We start from the raw sequence: 20,741 nt of genomic DNA on the forward strand, positions 1-20,741 counted from the left end.
TTTATTTACCTTGATCTCACCACAAAAGGGCAGCCAGTTTTGTGTTCCTGCCCCACTAATGGTGGTCTGAGATATTTACCTGAAATTTCTACTGATTGACATGGATGAAAAACTCCATCCATAAACATTTGTTTACATCCGGCACTGTTGATTCCATTTTCAAGCTGGTTAGTTTGGCAATTTATTCCAATCTTTAATTGTTAGAAATTTGTACAGAGGATGTTCAGCACCCAAAAGTATTGACTTATTGTTTAGTTTGATGATTGACCAGACATTCAGGTCAAAGCCACTGATCTTTTTCAGCCAGAGGAAGAGCTCTATCGACTTTTGTTGTCCTACATCAAGGATTATCGGCTGCATTTGGTTAGAGTCAAGCCAAAGCAATCTACCGCTGCTAAGGTTTAACCTGGTGTGACCAAGTTACCAAATGATACCCTCACAACTTTTGTAAGTTAGATTTCAAACTCTGGACTTTTGGGTGAGGAAATTGAGTTAAATACTCTACTTTGGCCTAGCCAAGGATCCTCCCTAACCATAACCCTAATAAGGTTCCGGCAGTGTAGATTTCTCCCCTCCTAACCCAACTTTTTCAAATGCCTGCCAAAGTGTCCCATGTGATGTCAGTGACGTCATACTTGGTATGACGTCGCAATGGACCTTGTAGATGATGCTGTGAAAATTTTAAGTCATTTGAGTAAATCTTGAAGAATTTATTTGTTTGGAAATTTGGAGGGGGCAATGTCACAAGAGTGGGAGAATCGACGAAACAAATCGAAAAAATGCCCAAAATTTGGGCATTAGGCCTTAGATATGGATAGAAGACACTCCATGGATTGACCCGCTGAAAACCCTCCATGAACATCTAAGATTTTTCGACTTTAGAAAAATATGCAGTAAGGGAGCATATTTTGCACTAGGGTTGCGATTAAGACAAAAATTGAGGTGACTTTGAAACTTCACTTTTATTTTCTCATGAGTGCAGAGGCATTAACTCTATGAAACTTAGCACTCTAGTAGACTATTAACAGATAACTATTTCTGGAAAGTACGAGCTTCATTGCTTTAATAATAAATTAATTATGAATTTTTTTCTAGCCCTCGGCCCATTACCTCAAACAAGGGGGCAGATGGAGGTGACCTTTATCAAATGATTTGAGCTCAGAAATTTAATTTTTAAATTTCTTTTGATCATCATGTACTCTCTTTGGCCTTTCTTTTGGTGTTTTTAGATTTTCTTTACTCTCAATAACCTAGGAGATACTGGCATTTAAAGTTAGGATTTGGGGGACAATGTAATTAAAATGTTGACGTTATATTAGAGAACAAAAATGCCACATAGATGAATGAATGTTGCTACTTTATATGGCTATATTTTTTATTATTATCATTATTAATACAACCTGAACTACAATAGGACAATTAAAGGAGATACAAAAGATAATACAGAAGGTAATGATGTGTGTTACAAAAAAATACAAAAAAAGAATTAAACTATTACAAAGTGCAACATTTTGACTAGGTATGTTGCAAAAAAAGAAACAATTACTAAATTAGGAATTAAATTAATCATTAACTTAACTAAGTAAGTAAAATGAAAAAACTCAAATAAAGTCTTTCCACTTTTTCTTGAAATTGTCAGAGGTTTTATTTTTAACTGCTATTTGTTGTGAAGTATTTAATTTGTTCTTAAGTAAAGAAGGAAAGCCATCAAAGGGGACATCATCGCTGTCTTGGATAGTGCAAAAGATATAATACTTGGCCACCAAGGTGACATAGTTTAAAATGTCTTTTGATTCTGTGTTGTTATCATGCTCCTCTCACAAGAGGTCTTCAACCGCTCACACCTCATAGAAGCCTATCTGGACTTTCTCAAGGTAGGTTTTGTGCACCACCAATTCTCCTTTCATTACTTTTTATCCTTTTAAAAGCACATGCACCGCAAAATTTCCAGCAACAATGGACTTCCAGTGAACAATGAACAAGGTAGAAAACGTGCTTAACTTACCAATTCCTTTGATGATGTCACATTCGGTGGGTCACGCTACAACCACATTTAGCCTGTAAAATGGTGAAACTTCGTCCACCAAAAACTCCAGGACACTTTAGACAGTCCAAACTAGGCTTGGAACAAACTTGTCTTTCTAATGTAACCAAGAATACCTTGTCACAATTACTTGCAATGACGTCAAATTGAAACAGCATGAATTGTCAAAAGGGACGTGACTCGATAGGGCCGATAGCTATGTAAATCAGCAGTGTTGCAGTCGAAAATTAGTTTCCATAGCACATCTGAACAGAGGAGAACAGAAGATCCTCATGAGCATGCCAGCAAAACGAGATCTCACAGCATATTTACACCCTCAAAGCTTTACTGGCACTGGGTGAGTTGCTGAATTGCTTTTGAATGCGTAGGCCTGTGCAAAATAGTGAACAGATAAATTGCCCAATCCCTGATCCAGTCTGGAAAAGGCCCAGTTGCAAAGTTCAACTGTCCCACGGGTCATGCAAAGGGTAAGCAGTCAAAATCAAATACATGTAATTCAATTAGTAGGAAATCGCTCAAGCCTAGCCTGGCCATTTTAATAGCTCGGATTTAAGCAGGGGATAACAGAGGGCAATCCCGTTTGTTCCGTTATTTTTTCCGTCCTCTTTATTTCATGATTTATTTCATACCTTGCGTGTAATTAGTTTTTTCTTCCTTCTTTCATAGTTTGCAAAATGAAAATTCAGATCAGCCTGCAGGCCCGCAGCTCAACACGGAAGAAGGGAATGGAGTAAATGCTGGCCAGACCAGGTGAATTGCTAGTAATCAAGGACACTTTTCTCTCCTTTTTTTTGTTTTGCTATATCTGCATGTGTAATTAATTATTTTATCATTTCTTTGACAGTTCGAAAAATGTGTCGGTCCAGCAGCCTGCGCATGTTAGCGCCCAATGAAATGTTGGCCAATTGCTAGTTGCGATTTCAGGCCCATAACAAATTTCTCTTCTATTATTTTCTTATGTAAGTGTGTGTAATTAATCAACTCGCCATTTCTTCAACAGTCCACAGAGTGACCCTGTCTATGCAAGCAAGTACATTTGTAGGGTAGTGATATGTCTGTGATAAAACGAAAGCTTCCAAGAGCTGAAAGCCCGGCTGAGTGTATGTCATAAGACAAATGAAGAAGCCCAAGCCGAGAAAGGTAGAAAAAACCTTTCCCTCGTGTTCCTGAATGCCCATCACGTTTTATTGCAGTGTAATACATGGCTTAGGCTTCTTTATTTGTTCAATATATACCTTTTTTTAAAATTTGTTTAATATATATCGTTTTTTCAAGCTTCCCTTTTAAATTGTTTCACTATTTGATTTCACCACGTTTTCATTGCAGCAACAATGCTGGGTCAGGCAGCCACCAAGAAAAATCGCTGCACAGGCGAAAGAGTGCCACGCCCCAAAGAATGTGCTGAAAGGATTTCATCTTGAAGGAAGCAGAGCAAGAAAAAGGCAGGTTAGTCAATAACCAGAAAAGAACAGACAAAAACAAAACAACCAATCGTTTTACATTTCTATTGTCAAAGCATCTACTGAATTTTCTTTGGTTCAAAATCAGCAAATGTGATCACGCCAAAACAACGAAAGATCTCTGGAGTTTAAGACAGATTCTGCTGAAAGTTTGAGCAATAACTGCAAAAATTATTGACCAAAAATCAACTCACAGCACAGCAACGTTTTCAATACTGTTTAAGAAGTGTCACTGCAATTAAAAAAGTGGTCTTCCCGGGGTCGTATGAAAAATTACACTACCTAAGTATGTCTGAATTTTACCATTTACCTTATTGTGACTGATCTCACCTAATCGACTAAGATGCGAAAATCATACATCATGTTAGCCTAATGCAATAGTAGTAATAGTGGCAATTTCTGCGAAGATCTAGGAACTAATTGCAAAAATGAGGTATTAAAATGCTAGCAAAAATTTAATAGATGAGGACTCAAGATGACTCGGACAAAAATGACTCGGACAATGGTGAACACAAGGATGATGGGACACCAGTGGAAGACAGTCCCGAATTTCATTGCCACATCGATGGCATGCATCAGGGTTCAGGGACAGATTTTGTCGCTCCCTACTTCCCGACGGCTTTGGCTGTCTCCAAGGAATTTTCCCTGGCTTTCAACTTCAACCTGCACTTATTGGACCATCTGCATTTTCCCTGCGAACTGGTGGCTAGGACAGAAATGGCCATGATCCCCTCTGGAGAAACCGCCAGCCAGGCAGTGACCTTCAAAAGCAGCGAGAAAGCCATCATTTACTGCAAGAACGTTTGAGGCAGGGCTGGCTGGTTGGCTCTGAAAGCCGACGTCCGAGCAAGAGACCTTGACTGTCCCACCCAGAGCTACAGAAAGAGTAGTTGTTCAAACAGGAAGGCAAGAGCTTGGAAAAAGTGCTAGCCAGTGGCATACCCGAGCTAGATTTGGCCTTAGACCAAATGCGCCTTGACAGGTAAGACACACTAACTAAATGAACCAACAATAATGAGAAAAAAGCAAAAACCGACGCTCTGTTTTTGGCCTATTTTCAGAGTTTTTCCTCACACTCTTTGGGTCCTTGATTTTCGCACCTTTATTAACTCGCACACAAAATTTGTTCCATTAACTGGTCAAATTAATCAATTGGTATAATTCATCTGCTAGTGAGGTACAAAGACGGAACTTATTTCATACTGAACTGAACATTGATGAAAGTGTGGTAGGATAAAGGCTTTATACAGCTTAACCACAGTGGTTTTGGAGATCAGTTTTCTAATTCTTATCATGACATTTAACTGATTATTGACCTTTTTGCAAAACCAAGATATGTGTTTAAAGTACTCTCATTTGAAAAAACATCGCTTTTTTTGTCGTCAGTTTTTGCTTGGTCGTGCAAAACTAACCCCAAGTTTTCCCCCTCCCCTGTATTGACAGGTTTGAGAACGTCATGGTATGGCACCCCCCTGAGTGGTCGCCGGCCAGTATGCAATTCACACATGCCTTTCCAAGACGCCTGATTGAGGCAGACCACGGCGTTTTCTTGCCAGGCAACATCATCTTGACAGCCAAAGCCACCAATTTGTCCATCTGCGGCATGTCAGCCATGGATGTGGCCTCTCTACTAAGCTGACAGTCTATCACTGGTGTAGGTCTGAGCCTAGCTCGACTCTTAAATCTCCGGTGAGCTAAAGGTGACCTGACGTTAATCTTATCTTCTGTGACGTTCATCAGGACACTGATCTTCATGCGTCTCTTGTTGGTTTTTTGTTCCCCAGGTATGCCGCGGTCAGTTTCCACAGCTCTGATAGCTATCTCCCGGACTACCTGGTCCGTGGGATGCTGGATTTTGACATAAATTTCCTGACCATCCAAGCGGCGGAGAGCAATATGCCAGATACGCTGTCCCGCTGCCTGAAGAAGCCTTGGGCTTGTCTGTCTGAAGGGCAAGGAGAAAAGGAGAAGACGATTTCACAGCCAGTGCTGTGACCCTGTCGGCGGACCTGCTTAGAAGCATCGGACACCAAGCAATGCTGAAGGAGCAGACAGAGGTGACTGCCGTCACAGAACAGCGCGACAGGGCACTGACCAGGATATTGTTGAGTTTGGAGCCAGAGACGTGCACTGAGGTGGAAGTCATGTCAGGAACAAAGGAATCGCCTGCCACCGCCAGCACAGCGGTCTCTAGCTACGCCACGCTCAAACGCAAGCAGAAGGGTTCCTCGTCGGCCGAAAGTCGTATCGTGAAGAAGAGCACAACCAAGATGCCAGAGACAGTGGCCTCTGATGAGGGTGAATGGCTCAGCTGCTTTTAAACAAACAAACAAATACTTCATTTATCACTCTCAAGGCAAAGTGAATAAATAATGCGAAGATTTGATTTCTGTAGTCAGTCTCAGTCAGTCTCAAGAAAACTTAAACCATCCCTAAACGTGCAAACGGACTTGATCCGCGCAAAGGTATTATTAAAATGTCATTAACGCCGAAGTAGGCACCCAACATAGTATACGGATCAATGTGACTCTTTCTCATCAAATCCAATATCTTATCACTCTGCTAGCCTGAATATATTTATCACTCCGCTTAGCCTAAATATCACTCCGCTTAGCCTAAATAATAAATAAATTGTTTACCTCAGCTCAACTGTTCAGCAAATGCCAACATCTCAAGTCACCGCTGGCTGACTTCAAAAAGGGCGGGCTCACTTCCAAGCACCCCCAACTTCCACACCTTCAGACCCCAATTGCAAACCTTGCCATTTTATGGACAAACTCCAGACTGACTCCAGTGTGAACTTGTTTTCTCCAAAAGGAATCGCAGTTTGTTACTCTCATCCATTCAAACCTACTCTCTACAAGGCTTCAAAGTTGGGCTTTTGCGCCACTTCCCAGCCCGTCTCAGATGTGCAACACGTGGAGAGGGCATTTATCAGCATTTGACAGATGTCCACCCAAAGAAACAATAGCAGCTACCTTGTCCAAAAGTGATGCCCTGCAAGAGATCAGGGACAGGAACACTTAAGGAATGTATGAAAAAGTGAAAACCATCTTCAAGAAATATACCAAGTAGTGTGCAAATGGTGTCGCAAACTTATACTGCTGTTGTGTTTTTTTAAAAAAGAAAAAACACAAAAAAAGTTGAAATAATAATATAGTTCAGCAAAGCTAAACTTGTGTAAAAAGCAATGTACATAGAATTGTATCAAAAAATCCAAAGTAGTTTTATTTATTGTACATAACATTGTATATAGAATTGTAAATATTTTATTTGTACATAGAATTGTAAATATTGTAAATAGTTCCTCGCGACAATGAGTCGGGCTGGTGACCCGATGATACCCTCTGGGGACTGGGCAGTTTGTCAGGGATCAAACATGAGCTGGGGTAGCCAACCCCTGGGGAGCGCCCTACAAACACCCTCAGTCTCCAGGTAGCACTCTTGTCGTTTGATACAGCAAGGGGGGACCGGGAAACCATCCTTAAATTTTTTCCTCTCTCAGTAGTGTTACCCTGTCCCGGTTGAGAGGCTGCAGTTTTTATCTAGGGGATATAAAACAGGATGTTTTTATGAATTTTCAAGCACATGCGTAAGTAACACACCTGTAATATATGTCCCTCAAGGATACAAAAGTTTCCTTCTTTAAGGATGTTGGCAGAATTATCTAAGGCAAATGAGCGGAGTACCCATCACTTTGGAAAATACATAATTAAATATCTCTTGTGACCTTATGGCGGTCTCCAATTTTTGAAAACCTGCAACCTGCCTGGTGTGGTTGCGGACTAAAGAACAAAATGAAATAAGACTTCATTTAACCATCGTTCAATTTTTTATTTTTCAAAGTTCTATATGTACCTTGAAGATTGTGCCTTTGAAAATTGCACTTGACTGACAGCTGCCCATCACACTCAAAATTGTTGTTTAGCTAACCAAAAGAAAGATCAACCATTGGACTATAATGTGTTTAATTTCCAAGTTGTTTTATTAAAAACAAAACTTTTTTACAATTTTTCAAAGTTGTCTATGTACATTGAGAGCATGCCTTGCAGACCAATCCAACTCTCCAGTACCTTAATTTTTACATACAATTCTTGGTTGGCGCTGGTTGTCTTGTGGTGTGGTCATCTGGCAACTGAGTTAGTCTATCAAAAAGTTCACCACCTTCTTCAGGTGCAGTGGGTGCAATTTGGTTCTTTTCCCAGCCTCAGCCAAGGTTTCTTTTGTTTTTTGCTGTTGTAGTTGTTGCTGTTGCTGTTGTATTCATAAGTCAGTGGAAACCGATGGCAGGGAGTTCGAGGCCTGCTCGGAACATGTTTTTTAAGATTTTTTTTCTTTTTCTTTTTTTTTCTTTTTAAGAGTTTCTATTCTTTACCACTTGCTAAATTTCGGAAAAAAAGCAATTGTGTTGGAAAATATTTTTTGTTGCCATTTTTAAAGATTTCATTTGCACTAAAGGTATAAATGGAAGTAATTTCGGACCTACGTCAGAGGTAAAATTACACATCACTTAAGACACTGTAACTTAGTTAATCTTGAGGGTTTAGATATGAAACTTTGCACAACTGTAGACTAATAATGAGGATATAATGAAGATATATAGTTTGGTTTTTATTGATTGAAAGATAATTTTTTTTATGATTATTTTTCTGCAGATAAAAATTTTTTTGGCTTGAGGGGGGCAAATCCCGCCAACAACTGTTACCTTTTCAACCTCTGGTTTTAATATTTTCATAAGCTTTATACAGCATTAGAAGTCTCAATGCGACGATTTTAATGCTGTATTTACTTTCCCCTAACCCATCAACAGTTTAGCAAAAACTCATAAAAAGGGGTGGAGACCAAATTTTATTCATCTTTAAAAATTCAGATTTTAATATTAAAAAGTGAAGATTGGGGAAAAGGCATAATATTCTATTTGCCATTGATTAGTTATTCAAAAAAATCCAAAAAAGTATTTTCTGCACAAGGTGTCTGTTTTTACTAAGCTATATCATTAAAAATGGTCTTGATTTCCTTAAAGTTTATGCTGACTCAGCATCAAATTTTTCAGACTTTGGGACTAAAGTTACAATGTCCTTAATCTAGACGTTTTTATCTTTCTTATCGTGAGAACTGTGTTTAAATTAGCCTTAATCTGAATAATTTACGAGGTTTTAAAGTTGGGTTATATTTCAGTGCACACAACATGAAGTTCATATTATACAAGTCTTCAGTGGGTGAATACTTGCTTTTTTGAGCTCTGTTATTTTTACTATTTTGCACCCTTGAATCACTGCAGAGAGGCAATACAGCTGTCAAAAGAGTTACAAAAGGTACTTGGACAACTTTATGTAACATCTTTTTACCACAATAAACAGTTGCTTCTACGCAGGCTTCCGTCAAAGTTTAAGGGTGCACTTTCTGACCACTATGTTGTTGAAGGACCTCATTCTTAGAACTTGAGGACCTTTATTGATGTATTTATGTTACATTATGATTCTTAATGCTGTAAGGAACCACTCAGTGTTAGTTTTGTTGAAATTGGTCCTTTGTTAATTAATTATGATGTCATTTGTGTTAAAAATTCAATTGCGTATAATTCTGCAAGGTTATAATTATATGACAAACAATTGATATATATATCAGAAGGCCATCACATAGAGCACATTGTGTGCGAATTGGAGCCAAATCGATTAAAACTTGCAAAATTATAAACGGTTAAAGTTTTATACAAAATGGCAGACACAAGTTTCTCAGTAACATGCCCTCAGCGGTTTTTAAAACAAAAATGAGGAAAAACTTTAACTTCCTCTAACTCTTAGAGGATATTGTGCCAGTGTTTCAAATTAACAGGCATTATAGAATGGACCAAGGCTTTCTGCTCAGGGTGTTCCTTTCACTCTGCACTAAAATGTCTGAGGGTATCATTTGTTCAAAAACTGGTCATACAAGTGTAAATAACTTTGGGTGAAAATTATGAATTGGCTTGAAATTTAAAGGTCTAGTTGATGTACCTAAGGGCTTTGTTTAGGTTGAACCTCTGAAAACGGTTACATTTTCTCTTAGATAGTGCAAGGTAAAGTTTTGCCTTCTTTTCGCGTAAAAGTTTTTCTGTTCAAGTAGTATGTTTGCTGTTTTGGTTTAGCGTGGGGTTAACTTTACAATCTTTCTGCAATGGAGAGAGAACTATTATCTGTTATTAGACTTCTCAAGCGTTCAGCAGAGGGACAGGAAGAAGCATTAGATGGGTCTCAATGATGGGTTTAACTACAACGTTCCAAAACCATTCAACCCCAATAAATGCTCCAAAAAGAACCTGAAAGATCACCTGATACAAACGTCATTCTTTGCTGCCATGGCCAGCAGGCTTGGCCTGGAAGGGTGTGAGGAAGTAGCTTGCATGGCCATGAGACACATGCTGTTTACATACTCCTACCTATACGAAAAACTTCCCAACCTGGAAGAGCCACTTAATGGCAGAGATCTTTCCGAAGAGATGCTGCACTTTGTGAGAGATTTATGCAGAACCACAGACATGCTGAAACTCGAAGGCAGGAGAAGAAGGCACCTGCAGTGAGACAACAGAAAGTCACAGGCCAGAAAGTAAAGACACGAAGAGAGCGACGAAGAGACTGACAACAACATGGAAGAAGCCTACAACCCGGCCAAGGACTCAGACGCTGGAGAAACTTTATCCAAAGATAGGGGCTCTGCAGCTTAACACCCCGGTACTTCGAAGTAGCTGCCTCCCGCCATAAAGAGTAAGCCCACTACCTCTCCCTTAACATCGACATCATCACCAGCCACCGAGACTACCTTACCATGTGCATCGCCATAGCTCTCTGGAAAATGCTCTCACCATCAAAAGAAACAGAGCCCAATACCCAAGTAAAACTTTCCGCAGTAATGACCTACGGCAGCACCTCAATGTACACGTCAAAAGAGGTGGCATGTGAGCAGATTCAGTTGAAAGGATAATGAAAATAGTGCGAGCTGGTAAACAATTAGTACTAAATGTTATGCGCCACCTATGCAACCCAACAATGCACGGGATGTAGAGGGACTCAAGAGAGTATCAGTGGTTGATAAGGATGGCTAAGCGATACACCAGGTTGGGTGAGTTGCAAGAGTCTCGTCCCACCCCCTCCCCCAATCCTAGAGCTTGAATTGCCCAGAGAGGAGCTAGAAATCTACCACAAACCAAATGTGATCAGCAGCTAATCACCACCCCAGTTTTTTGAATTCCTTTCCAGGCCAACAGCAGGGGACAAGAAAGAAACCATTTGTCACCAGCATGCGGCCCTGATGCGAAATCTATTGGTAGCTATACATCCAGAAGGCAATGACATCTTATGCCTGCTTGATCAAGAGGGTGATGCAGTCTGGAAGCTGTGGGTAAAGCCCAACCTCGTGGAAAAGATGAAACCGGGGACAATAATTTCATATCTAGCATCTTATTAAAAGTTCCTCACCTTCGTCAGAAACAAGCGCTTCAGCAATTCATCCAAAATATATCAAGGATTTTGAAACAGTCAAGGCTGACCTTAAGGGGTGGAGATCAACTGTAGACAGCCAATCTTATGCTGTGAAAACAAAGGGTTCGTAGATAAAAGTGGTGGACTTCTCGCCCTTCAGGACCTGGCGCAGATCAAGTCCAACAAGATGCACAATGACTCCATGAGACTTATTATCCAAGCAGGTCAGGGAAAGAAATTGAACGTGAAGGAATTCGTACTGGCACAAGACTCCCTGTTGACCAAGTTCTCCTTGGACACAGGCACTCGTCCTGGCCCACTCAACAACTCAACCATGCGAAAAGTCATAACACAATAGCCTTTCAATGTCTCAAGCAAGAGTCAAACCAGCTATTCGAACAAAGTTTCTGATTGGCTCAATGACTTTGATGAGCTCTCCGCCAGGTCTTTGTCAACCTGGAGGACCGAGTGGGACGACAAGGACACTCAGAGGTTGGAGAAAGCATTCTCGAAGTATAACAAACTGCCTTCCACAGCAACCCCCTCAATTATAGACAATGACCTGCAGCTTAGCACGATCAGGCAGCGAGAGGGGTTGATGCCAGTGTACAACAAAGTAAAAAATCTCTTCAAAAAGAAGGAGTACATCTTTATCTCCTGTTTAAGTCTGCCTCTACAGAGGCATTCATTGTGTTTCTAAAAGAAAAGTTGAAATTACCAATACCAGTAGCTATGGTGATTCGAGCATCTTCAGTTAACTTGTCGATAAGCTATATTCAGAATGCAGGGTAGGTGCCAATTGACAGCAAAGCAGACAACAAGCAACTGTGGGCAAAATGCAAATAAAGGGGGTATCCATGGCAACCTCCTACGGGTCACCTCCAAAGATAAGGGAACTCAGATGTAAGACAGATGTAAGTGCTTGGAGAAAAAAGGACCTGATGAGAGGACGCAGCCATGGGGGCCGACCTTCCAAACCAAGAATCTCCCAAGTACATAACTGCAGGGAGGCACCCCCTCCAAGCAAGGCAAATGCTAACAGCGGGAGAGCAATGGGCAACAGCAAGCAATTAATGCTCCCTGTTGAAAAAGAAAGCAGGCACAAAAACAACAAACCACCACCTGAAAAAAGCAGGGTACCAAGCAACAAGCAAATATGCTAATGGGAGCAAGAGGCAAAAATTCTCAGATGCAACTAATTTAAACGATACACACCAAAATTATTCCACTAGCAATTTGGCTGCGTGAGTTATAAGATGTGGTGGGGTTCTAATATATTGTTTGTAAGCATCACTTTTCCACTGGCCTAAGACCTGGACAAGGTGATCTGGAACACCGGCCCTTGCTGCAGAAGTGGCTGTCCCATTTTGAAAACTGTGGCTGGAAAAATCATCAGGGAGACCAGCAGAAAGGAGAATGGCTCTTAACCTGTCTGTGACCAGTGAGCGAGTTAGTGGAAGACCATTTTCTAAAAACTTGAAGGCAAGATGGATCGAGAGGACCGTCCACAGAAACATCGCACACAGACAAATGGACACTCGGGTTGAAGGCTGATAAGCTGGGGACTGAACTTGGCAGACCACAAAAACCAAAATAAGCCAAAAGACAGGCAGCCCAAAACATAACATTGCCAAAAGAATTGAGATCGAGGGTAGAGTAAATTATGCAAAGAATGTTACTGGAAAATGGTAGGCAAGGCCTGGAAGGTAGGGTACCCTGAGAACCCTTGATTCCCCTAAGAACTTGTTGAAGCCGAAGGCAGTTCTCTAAGGGGTCAATGAACCCTTGATCGACATGAAGAGACCACACCGCAGATAGGTACACTTTAATAGAAGAGTGTCACAGGGAATTACCTAGGTACATAGCAGAAAGGCAGAGCGTCCATTCCGAGGCTGGGCATGGAGAACAATAGGGGCTGAGATGTCCAATCATGATGTAGAAACTTACAAAGTTTTCCTGGGCACAAGAATAGGTGCAGCGCATCAAAGAAGCAAGACCTTGGCACATGAACGAAAGGCAGCAAGCTTCTAAATGACTATTGAAAGCTGGGCTAAGAGCTGAGGACGGATGAGGATTGGAAACTTCTTGGCATGTGGCGTTTGAGAATAAAAGGCCTGAAAATTGAAATTGGAAATCGGCATCTCTCAAAATAGCAGTCCACTGTCTAAACCCGCACTTAGTCATCCCTTTCTTTAGGAAATCTTCCTCTTCTGTTGTGTATTTCAAAACATGATGAATGTTCTTCAGAGAGTGCAAGATTCTCTTAGGCAGGACATCTTTTTTGGGGGAGGAGCTGATATTTTGTACTGTTTCAACAGAAGGCCCAGCGTTGCAAGTTGAATCTTCGAGTGTTGCGTGGATGTCCGCGTCCACTTCTGTACCTTGAAGTTTTTGTAGGCACTCTTAACCTTTCAAAGCAACTTCTCAGGATCGTTGCGTTTGATAGTGAACTTTAGCAACAGCAGAGCTGTTTTTGGCCTTTGGACAAAATCCTCTTTTCCTTGCTAGTGAGCTCATTGAGGCTTTGCATTTCAGCCATTTGGCGATAACACTTGGGAAGGATGTACTTTCCAAGTGCATCAAACACCAGTTTGCTCATGATCTCACCTAATTTACCATGTTGGCCCCTATTTCTGTTGACAAGAATGAAATCACACAGGGGTTTAAGCAAAGGTCTAACATACGAGATGTAGCCATCAAGCACTTGCATGTTTGCATTGGACACAATCAAAGAATCAAATCCATACTTTCCAGCAGTCTTGAACATTTTCTGATCAATGAATCCACCCTTTTCCTTAGCTGTAGCAATCAAGTCCACCGTCACTATTGATAAGTCATGGGACGCAACCCCTTTGCTTTGATGAACAGATACATGGCTACAAATTTCGTGGCAAATGTCAAGTCCGAGGGTTAACTTGAGTGGGACTTGATTTGCAAATCTTCATGGTATCATGGTATGGAAACAAAACAGTCCTAAATTTGGTAATAAATGACCAATTTGGCAACAAACTGTTCCATTCACAGATGGGAATTTGGAACAACGCAGTCCTAAACTATCAATTTGGGAACAATTATTTCCATTCCCAGACGAAAATTTGGAACAGAACAGCGCTAACTTATTGAATTGGGAACAAATTGTTCCATATACAGAAAGAAACTCAGAACAAAACTGCTAATTTACCAATTTGGGACCAATGTGTTCCATTTACAGATAGGAACAAATAGGAACTTGGACCAAAACAGTCCTGAATGACCAATTTGCAAACAATGTGATCCATTTCTGGAAAGGAACTTCGAACAAAACAGTCCTAATTTACCAAATTGAGAACAATGTGTTCCATTTACAGTTGGGAACTTGGAACGAAATGTTCCTCTTTTACACTAGAGTGAATGTTTTCTTCCTACCTTGTAAAAAAAGCTGGTCCTCTTATACTCCCTAGGAACTTGAGAACGAGGAACAGTTGATACTAGAGGAACGTTCCCTTTAAAATGTAGGAACAGCCAACAAAACTTAAAATCAGTGAAAGAAACTAGGCAAAGACTAAAGAAAAACTCAAAAAATCGTAAATCAAGCACTTAGGTGAAATGGAAACAATCTTTAACATCTGGTGAAGTTTGTTGCACTCAAAGACAGCAAAACACGCCATGATAATTTTTAGGAAATTTTGAGGGAAGAAATGAAGGCAACAGGAGCCACGCAGGCACTATTCCCATCAGCAGTCTGAAAACAATCGTATGCCCTGGACCAGAAAGACTTGCTGAGAGAAATGCAGAACTTTCTCTGGGAAGTGAAACGTTTTTTCACCTGTCAGGTCAACCTGGAGAGACAAGCGAAACCATTGACAATGTCCACATACCAGAAAGCCCAGGAAAGGATATTGTGGGAGTTATTTTTCAAGTTCAGAGAGAATTCTTTTAACGACTTGATTATTATTGTCTATTTATGTTCAAACTTGTCCCTTTTCATGCCCTCAGGTTTCCTAGGATTTTAACAACTCGCCTCCACGTGGAATTGCAACCAAACGTTTTCCTGCATGTGGCTCTGTTGGAATCGTATCTGGACTTTCTGAAGGTGACGTAATGGATTTTTTTGACGTTTGCACGTGTACTGGGTTGAATTGAGTGGCCATGTTGGACGTTGTGGACATTTCAAATCTTTTTGGCTTGCTTATCCACGTTCCTAGTTCTAAAACAATTTTGTAAACTACCATAATTTCATCTATCATCTATTGCAAATATTTGTGGAATCAGTCCATACCATAAAATCCAACAACCATTACAGCCTAAAATTTGCAGGGCAGTAGTTGTGTTTCAGGGTATATCAAGTTATGTTATGTATGAATTCATCTCCTTGACTGCAGAATTTGTTTTCATGAAACTGGTTCAGAATGTCAATTCTAAAAAGTGATTTACGACGTGTGTTATTATTGTTATTCACTGTTTAGTATGGAAAGCCATAACTTTCTTATGTGGTTGTTTATCATTATTTGGTGTGGTTTCTTCATTATGTGTTGTAGTTACTTCATTATGTTGTGTGGTTCCTTCATTACGTGTTGTAGTTGCTTCATTATGTTTTGTGGTTTCTTCATTATGTCTTGTAATGTGGTCCTGATGTGATGTGTTTTTATCATGTGGTGTAATAACTTCATTACGTGGTGTGGTTTTATCATGATGTATTGAGGTTCTTAAGTTATGTTTTGTGCACTTGTCATGATGTAATGTGGTTACGCTTTTATGTTGTCTGGTATCTTCGCTATGTGGTTTGATCATTACGTGATGTGGTTTCATCTTTGTCTTCTTGACCTCACTTCTGATACCAAGCTCTAGTAACCAGGCCTTACTCGCTATCATGAACTGGTTAAACCGGTTTTTAGATGGGTCCCAGTTCTTTCTCTTCCCCGGTGTTAAAGACAACAAAATAGCGGGAACAGAAAATTCCGATTAGCTCGTGGAAGAAAAAAACATTATGGAGTATTCTGAAGGACCTTAAACTCGAGTCTCTTATTCCGAAATTTGCTTCCGAAAAAATTGAGCCTGAAAATGTGGCAGAGTTGTCCAATGAGGTGCTTTCACGTCTTGGCCTTACTACAATCGGCAATCGCCATCGTCTCCGTGCGCTTTGTGCTAACGCTGAAAAACAACATCAGTCTGCGGCTGCAGCTGCTCTTAGTGAACGCATGGCTCTTTTCAGCAGACGAAGTGGCAGTAGTAGAAGGGGTGGCCGTGGTGGGAAAAGAAAACTTCTTCAAGAAGGACTTCGACAGTAAGTTTCGTTTGTTTAGCCAGCCGCCATCAATCTAGGATTCCGTCGTCGGCAGAAAAGCAAGTGCTATTCCATGCTGGAATCTGCATGAAGAAAATCAAACTAGACTTAGAAGATAACGAGCAAGATGTGTTAGAAAAGGTAACGTGTGGTGACAAGGGTGAGGATGGCGAGGTCACAGGTTTCCCACAATTGAAGGAGTCGGGAGGATTCGAAATAATGTACTGTGTCTTGGGTGTCAAAGAACTGAAGCCTTTGAACTGTTCTTGGGCTGCCAAAGATCTAAAGGCAAATGTGGGGTCACAATCCAAGTTGTACTTGCGGCCGATACAGAAGAATTTGTCGACAGTCAGCATCCTTCCACAGAACAAATCCCAAGTCAAAGAAAAGTGCATTATCTGTAGTAAGGAGGTATTAATGAAAGACCTTAGGTTTCACGTTATGATGTGCAAGACCAGAGAAGGTCTCCTAAGCTCTGAATCTGAGGATGATGACACCCTGAGTATTTCTGTGTTTGCATCAGAGCCACAAAAAATCCAAGAAAGCAGCACCTTTGTGGCCTCTGTGGAAGAAAAGCAGGCAGACATTGACCCAGACATCATTGATCCTAGCCTCACCCCAAGCATCCCAGAGCCTTCAACCTTGGGGCAGCCCGAGAATGCAGATTTCAGCTCAAGGACTTCAACAGTTCCACTGGCCGAGCCAGTACTTACAGTTGATGAAATTGTGGACAAAGTGGTAGCATACTGTTTGCAACAAAACCTAAGCAACCCAGTTGAAATTTTGAGATGTCTCCAGAAAGAGATTGTTACTGGGCAACCCCTTGAATTGACAGATGTCACACAGTGTAGCAGTGGGGAGACTAATTTCATATTAGTCAACAGAGACAAGTTACTTGATACAGCTTTTGATGAGTTGAAGTTCCATAAGAATTACCGTGTAACACTGGAAGTTCAGTTTTATGATGAGGTTAGTTTTATCTGTTGTTCAATGGATATTCAATTTGTCCTTAATCTCAAAGAGAGCTGTTGTGGTATCATAACAAAAACTTTAATCAATGCTATATTCACTATCCTTTCTTCAAAGTTTTAGTTGATAGTTACATATGATATAGGTTAAAAGTTTGCCCCCAAGTCTCTGAAAAAATTATAAACAACAAGATATTTTTGTATTATATTCTAGTCAGCTACAGATTTTGGGGGTCCCAGAAAAGAGCTTTTTAGAATGGCCCTATCCGAAATAAAGAAGAAGTACTTTGATCAAGGAATCCATGAGCATTTAGCAGAAGACTACTTCATGGTTGGGCTAATCATGGGTAAGGAACCTTATCTTGATAAACTTTTTTTTGCAATGCAAGTTGATAATTTCCCTATGAAATGTTGCTACACAAATAGTTTGCTCCTTCATGGCATCTTATGGCATCTTATGCAATCAGAATTTTATTTTATTTTATTTTTGTTCCAACTTGGAAATGACTCCTTAAATAAAAATGTTTTTATGACAAAGAGGCTACAGCAATCTCAGTAACCACATGTAGGCAGCTTTTTTGTTAACAACAAACAAACATCAAGTCAGGTTTAAGCAAAGTTCTTACATAATTAAGGAATGATGTAGAGCCATAGTCTCTAAAGTTTTCACAGTCAATTAGGATGTAACTTAAAACGCCAAACATGATTATTTCTAACCTCCTCTTTATCACGGCTTTTAATTTTTGCTGGTCCAGGTTTGAGTGGTCCAAAATGGAAAAATACCACAGTTCTTAGATGAAGAGATGCTTAACAACATTTTTCAGAAACCTGGCAGTAGTTTGTGTCCAGCAATTCTCAACATCCAGAGAGGGCTTAAAGAAACAGGCATATACCAGGTAAGAGACAGTTTTCCTAATATAAAATGTTTTTATTATGATAATTTGGAATACATGTTAGGTGGTCTTCACAGCATATTGGGACAATGTTACTGTTATTGGAAACCAAAATGATCATTGTTTCTTACAGACCAGTTTAATTAGGTTAAAAAAGCTGTTATTGTCACTGCTGATTAGCTGGTCAGTTGGTGGTTAAGCCAGGAGATTTTATATTACCAGCAGGAAGATGGCATGTAAACCTAGGTTAAAATAAAACCACAAGTGCACTTGCTCAACTCTTGCATGCATTGCTTCCTCTTTTCTGTTAGGTGTGTGAGGCCATGCCAATATGTCTTCATCTGTTTAGGCCAAGTGAAGCCAGAGTGTTAAGTATGAAAATGCTCACAACCTTATTGAAGCCCTGTTTCAGTGAAACTGGTTCCAATAAAAGGCAGTTTGAGAATGAGGTGTATGCAGCATTCACCAAGTACTTGAGAGAAGCAGCCAGTAAGTTGTCTCTGTTCTGTATTTTGTACTTTGAAATCATATTTTATCAACAGCACTAAATGAATGAAATAAAAGTTACCAGTTCATAAGTGATTGTGTTCAACCCTGGCTGAGTAAAAGAGCTTTGACATGACTGTCAAAAAATTCTTGGTGGGTAAAGAACCTCCAGCCTCTACTTTAGCATTAAATGACCAAAACAAATTGTTTGGCATTGCAAAGAAAATTGGCTCTTAATATAATTTTAGGGCCATAAAATGAACATTTATATCAAAATTTACATATTATTTTCTTGATAGACTGCTAGATTTCATTTTTTCGGATAATTTATTGTACTATGTTAGATTGACTGCTGTTTATATGTACACCATTTGAATAGCAATACCATTAGTGGGCAGGTCATCACTCTTCAGAGAGTTCCAGAGTTCTATATTTGTGATGATTCAATTCCTGTTTTGGTTTTCATACTTTCGCTGAATAGTAGTGCAGGCTAGGTGTTTGAGCTGCATCCTTCACTTAACTTCACAGAAGTGTCAAACTCATTTGTTCCCACAGCCCACACATGCAGTAATACCTTATATCTACCCCATGCGAGTATAGACATGCCTCTTCCGGAAACTGATACTTTGTTTGGGCTGTATGACTATGCATTTGTTAATGCATTCTTTGGTCATGTGTAAGTCGTTTACACATGTAGAGATGCCTGTAAGTTTGGAAGTTATCGTTTGATGTTACCTGTAGTTTCTTGACTTCTCATCAGAAAATATGTAAAATTGCAGTAGATTTTACATAGTTTGTTTTAAAGAACACTTGAATTTTTAAAAAGGTGTCAAAGAGTCTTACTTTAGGAGTAAAGCCTGGTTGTTATATACCACCAACCTACCAGCAACATAGTTGCCAGTACTGCCAGGGATACAATTCCAGTATGATGAGCTGATTCCATTGTATATTGCCAGAAATTCTTGCAAAGATGATGAGGTTCTACTTCGCAGGTAGACTAGCAGTTAAGACTTGAAGAGTTTCCAGCAGCTATGTTGCAGTTGGGTTAGTGGGTTATGTTTTGGCAAGCAGTCATTAGAACATTGCAGTTGAGTTCAGTAATTTTTGAAATTGTTATTGCTAACATAACCAATTTGGTATATTCATGCTCAATGATTTCACTCATTGAAAAACTCATTTTGTTCAAGTTAATGTGAAAGGTATGAATTTTGACAAGCATAAATGTTATCATAGTGCCACTGTTAAGTTAAATACACTGTTAGTAAAGTACCCGTCATTGTTGTTGTTCTGTTTGACTTCCTGGAACTGCCACTGTATAATACTTGATTATTTCAACTGATTTCAAGTAATGCTCAACTCCATAATTTTCGGTCAGGGGGGTTGAAGGCAGATGACCAGCCAAAATACTTTTACATTCATCAGAAAGTAGCAATGACAGAGAAGAAAGAATGGGCCTGCCTTCAGACTCATCCCCAATGTCAGCGTCTATAATACCATCTACCCCATAATTATCTATGGCTGATCCCACCAGTTCAATGCCCAATGGATTTTGTAACTGGCCTGATACCCACATACAGATTGGTGAGGATCTTGTAGTGCGCATCCTGTGGCGTGACCATGCCCGACTCCAGACTTTTAACTTCTCAATGATTAATGGCAAATAAATTTCGTGAAGAGCAGCCAGGTGAATCTCAAGAATTCCTTCGTCTTCCATGAAGTAAAATAGTCTGTAATATAGTCCTAAAACACTTTCAAAAACATCCCACCATAGGCGATCAATTCTCTGATTGTGTGTACTTTTTCCAACTATAGCACTCCCTCTATTGACTCCTCTTCTGGAAATCATGTACTTGGCAATATCAACATTTTCCATGCCCTTGTCAGTTCTTATCCTGCTCGGCAGGCCAAATTCATCTACTGCATCCAAACAACACTTCAGGATTGTTTCAGCTTGGTTGTTATCCATGCATGAAAGCATGACCGGTAAGCGGCTAAAACCATCAATGCCCCCTATTACTACCAGATGCCAACGTACGAGCTTATGATTTGTATCTACATGCCATAAGTGATTGGGACCCTGAACATTATAGGTCCTTTGACGTAGACGGCCTCTCTTCCTGTTTTCGACTCGCTCATGATCGACTCTATGAATGCTGTCACGGAGCCTCAT

At 40.1% G+C, this 20,741-nt stretch overlaps 3 protein-coding genes and 1 pseudogene across 3 annotated transcripts; 2 read left to right on the top strand and 2 right to left on the bottom strand.

The window, feature by feature from the left end:
• Positions 1 to 244: 244 nt before the first annotated feature.
• On the bottom strand, positions 245 to 5,475 carry LOC149099420 (uncharacterized). Its single transcript, XM_089277712.1, has 2 exons — positions 4,917 to 5,475; positions 245 to 4,265 (listed from the first exon to the last, which is right to left on the bottom strand). The coding sequence occupies exons 1-2, from the start codon at positions 5,257 to 5,259 to the stop codon at positions 4,174 to 4,176; spliced, it is 435 nt and encodes a 144-aa protein (XP_089133838.1). The 5' UTR covers positions 5,260 to 5,475; the 3' UTR covers positions 245 to 4,173.
• LOC149099421 (uncharacterized) lies at positions 2,662 to 16,559 on the bottom strand (annotated as a pseudogene).
• On the top strand, positions 16,387 to 17,316 carry LOC149099422 (uncharacterized). Its single transcript, XM_089277711.1, has one exon. The coding sequence runs from the start codon at positions 16,444 to 16,446 to the stop codon at positions 17,314 to 17,316; it is 873 nt and encodes a 290-aa protein (XP_089133837.1). The 5' UTR covers positions 16,387 to 16,443.
• Positions 17,317 to 18,401: 1,085 nt separating this feature from the next.
• LOC149099423 (uncharacterized) lies at positions 18,402 to 19,259 on the top strand. The gene is made up of 3 exons (XM_089276833.1): positions 18,402 to 18,626; positions 18,871 to 18,910; positions 19,066 to 19,259. The coding sequence occupies exons 1-3, from the start codon at positions 18,409 to 18,411 to the stop codon at positions 19,249 to 19,251; spliced, it is 444 nt and encodes a 147-aa protein (XP_089132959.1). The 5' UTR covers positions 18,402 to 18,408; the 3' UTR covers positions 19,252 to 19,259.
• Positions 19,260 to 20,741: the final 1,482 nt, after the last annotated feature.

Source organism: Orbicella faveolata, unplaced genomic scaffold, assembly GCF_042242905.1.
Source record: "Orbicella faveolata isolate gen_17 unplaced genomic scaffold, um_ofav_v1 contig_46, whole genome shotgun sequence".
Taxonomy (NCBI): domain Eukaryota; kingdom Metazoa; phylum Cnidaria; class Anthozoa; order Scleractinia; family Merulinidae; genus Orbicella; species Orbicella faveolata.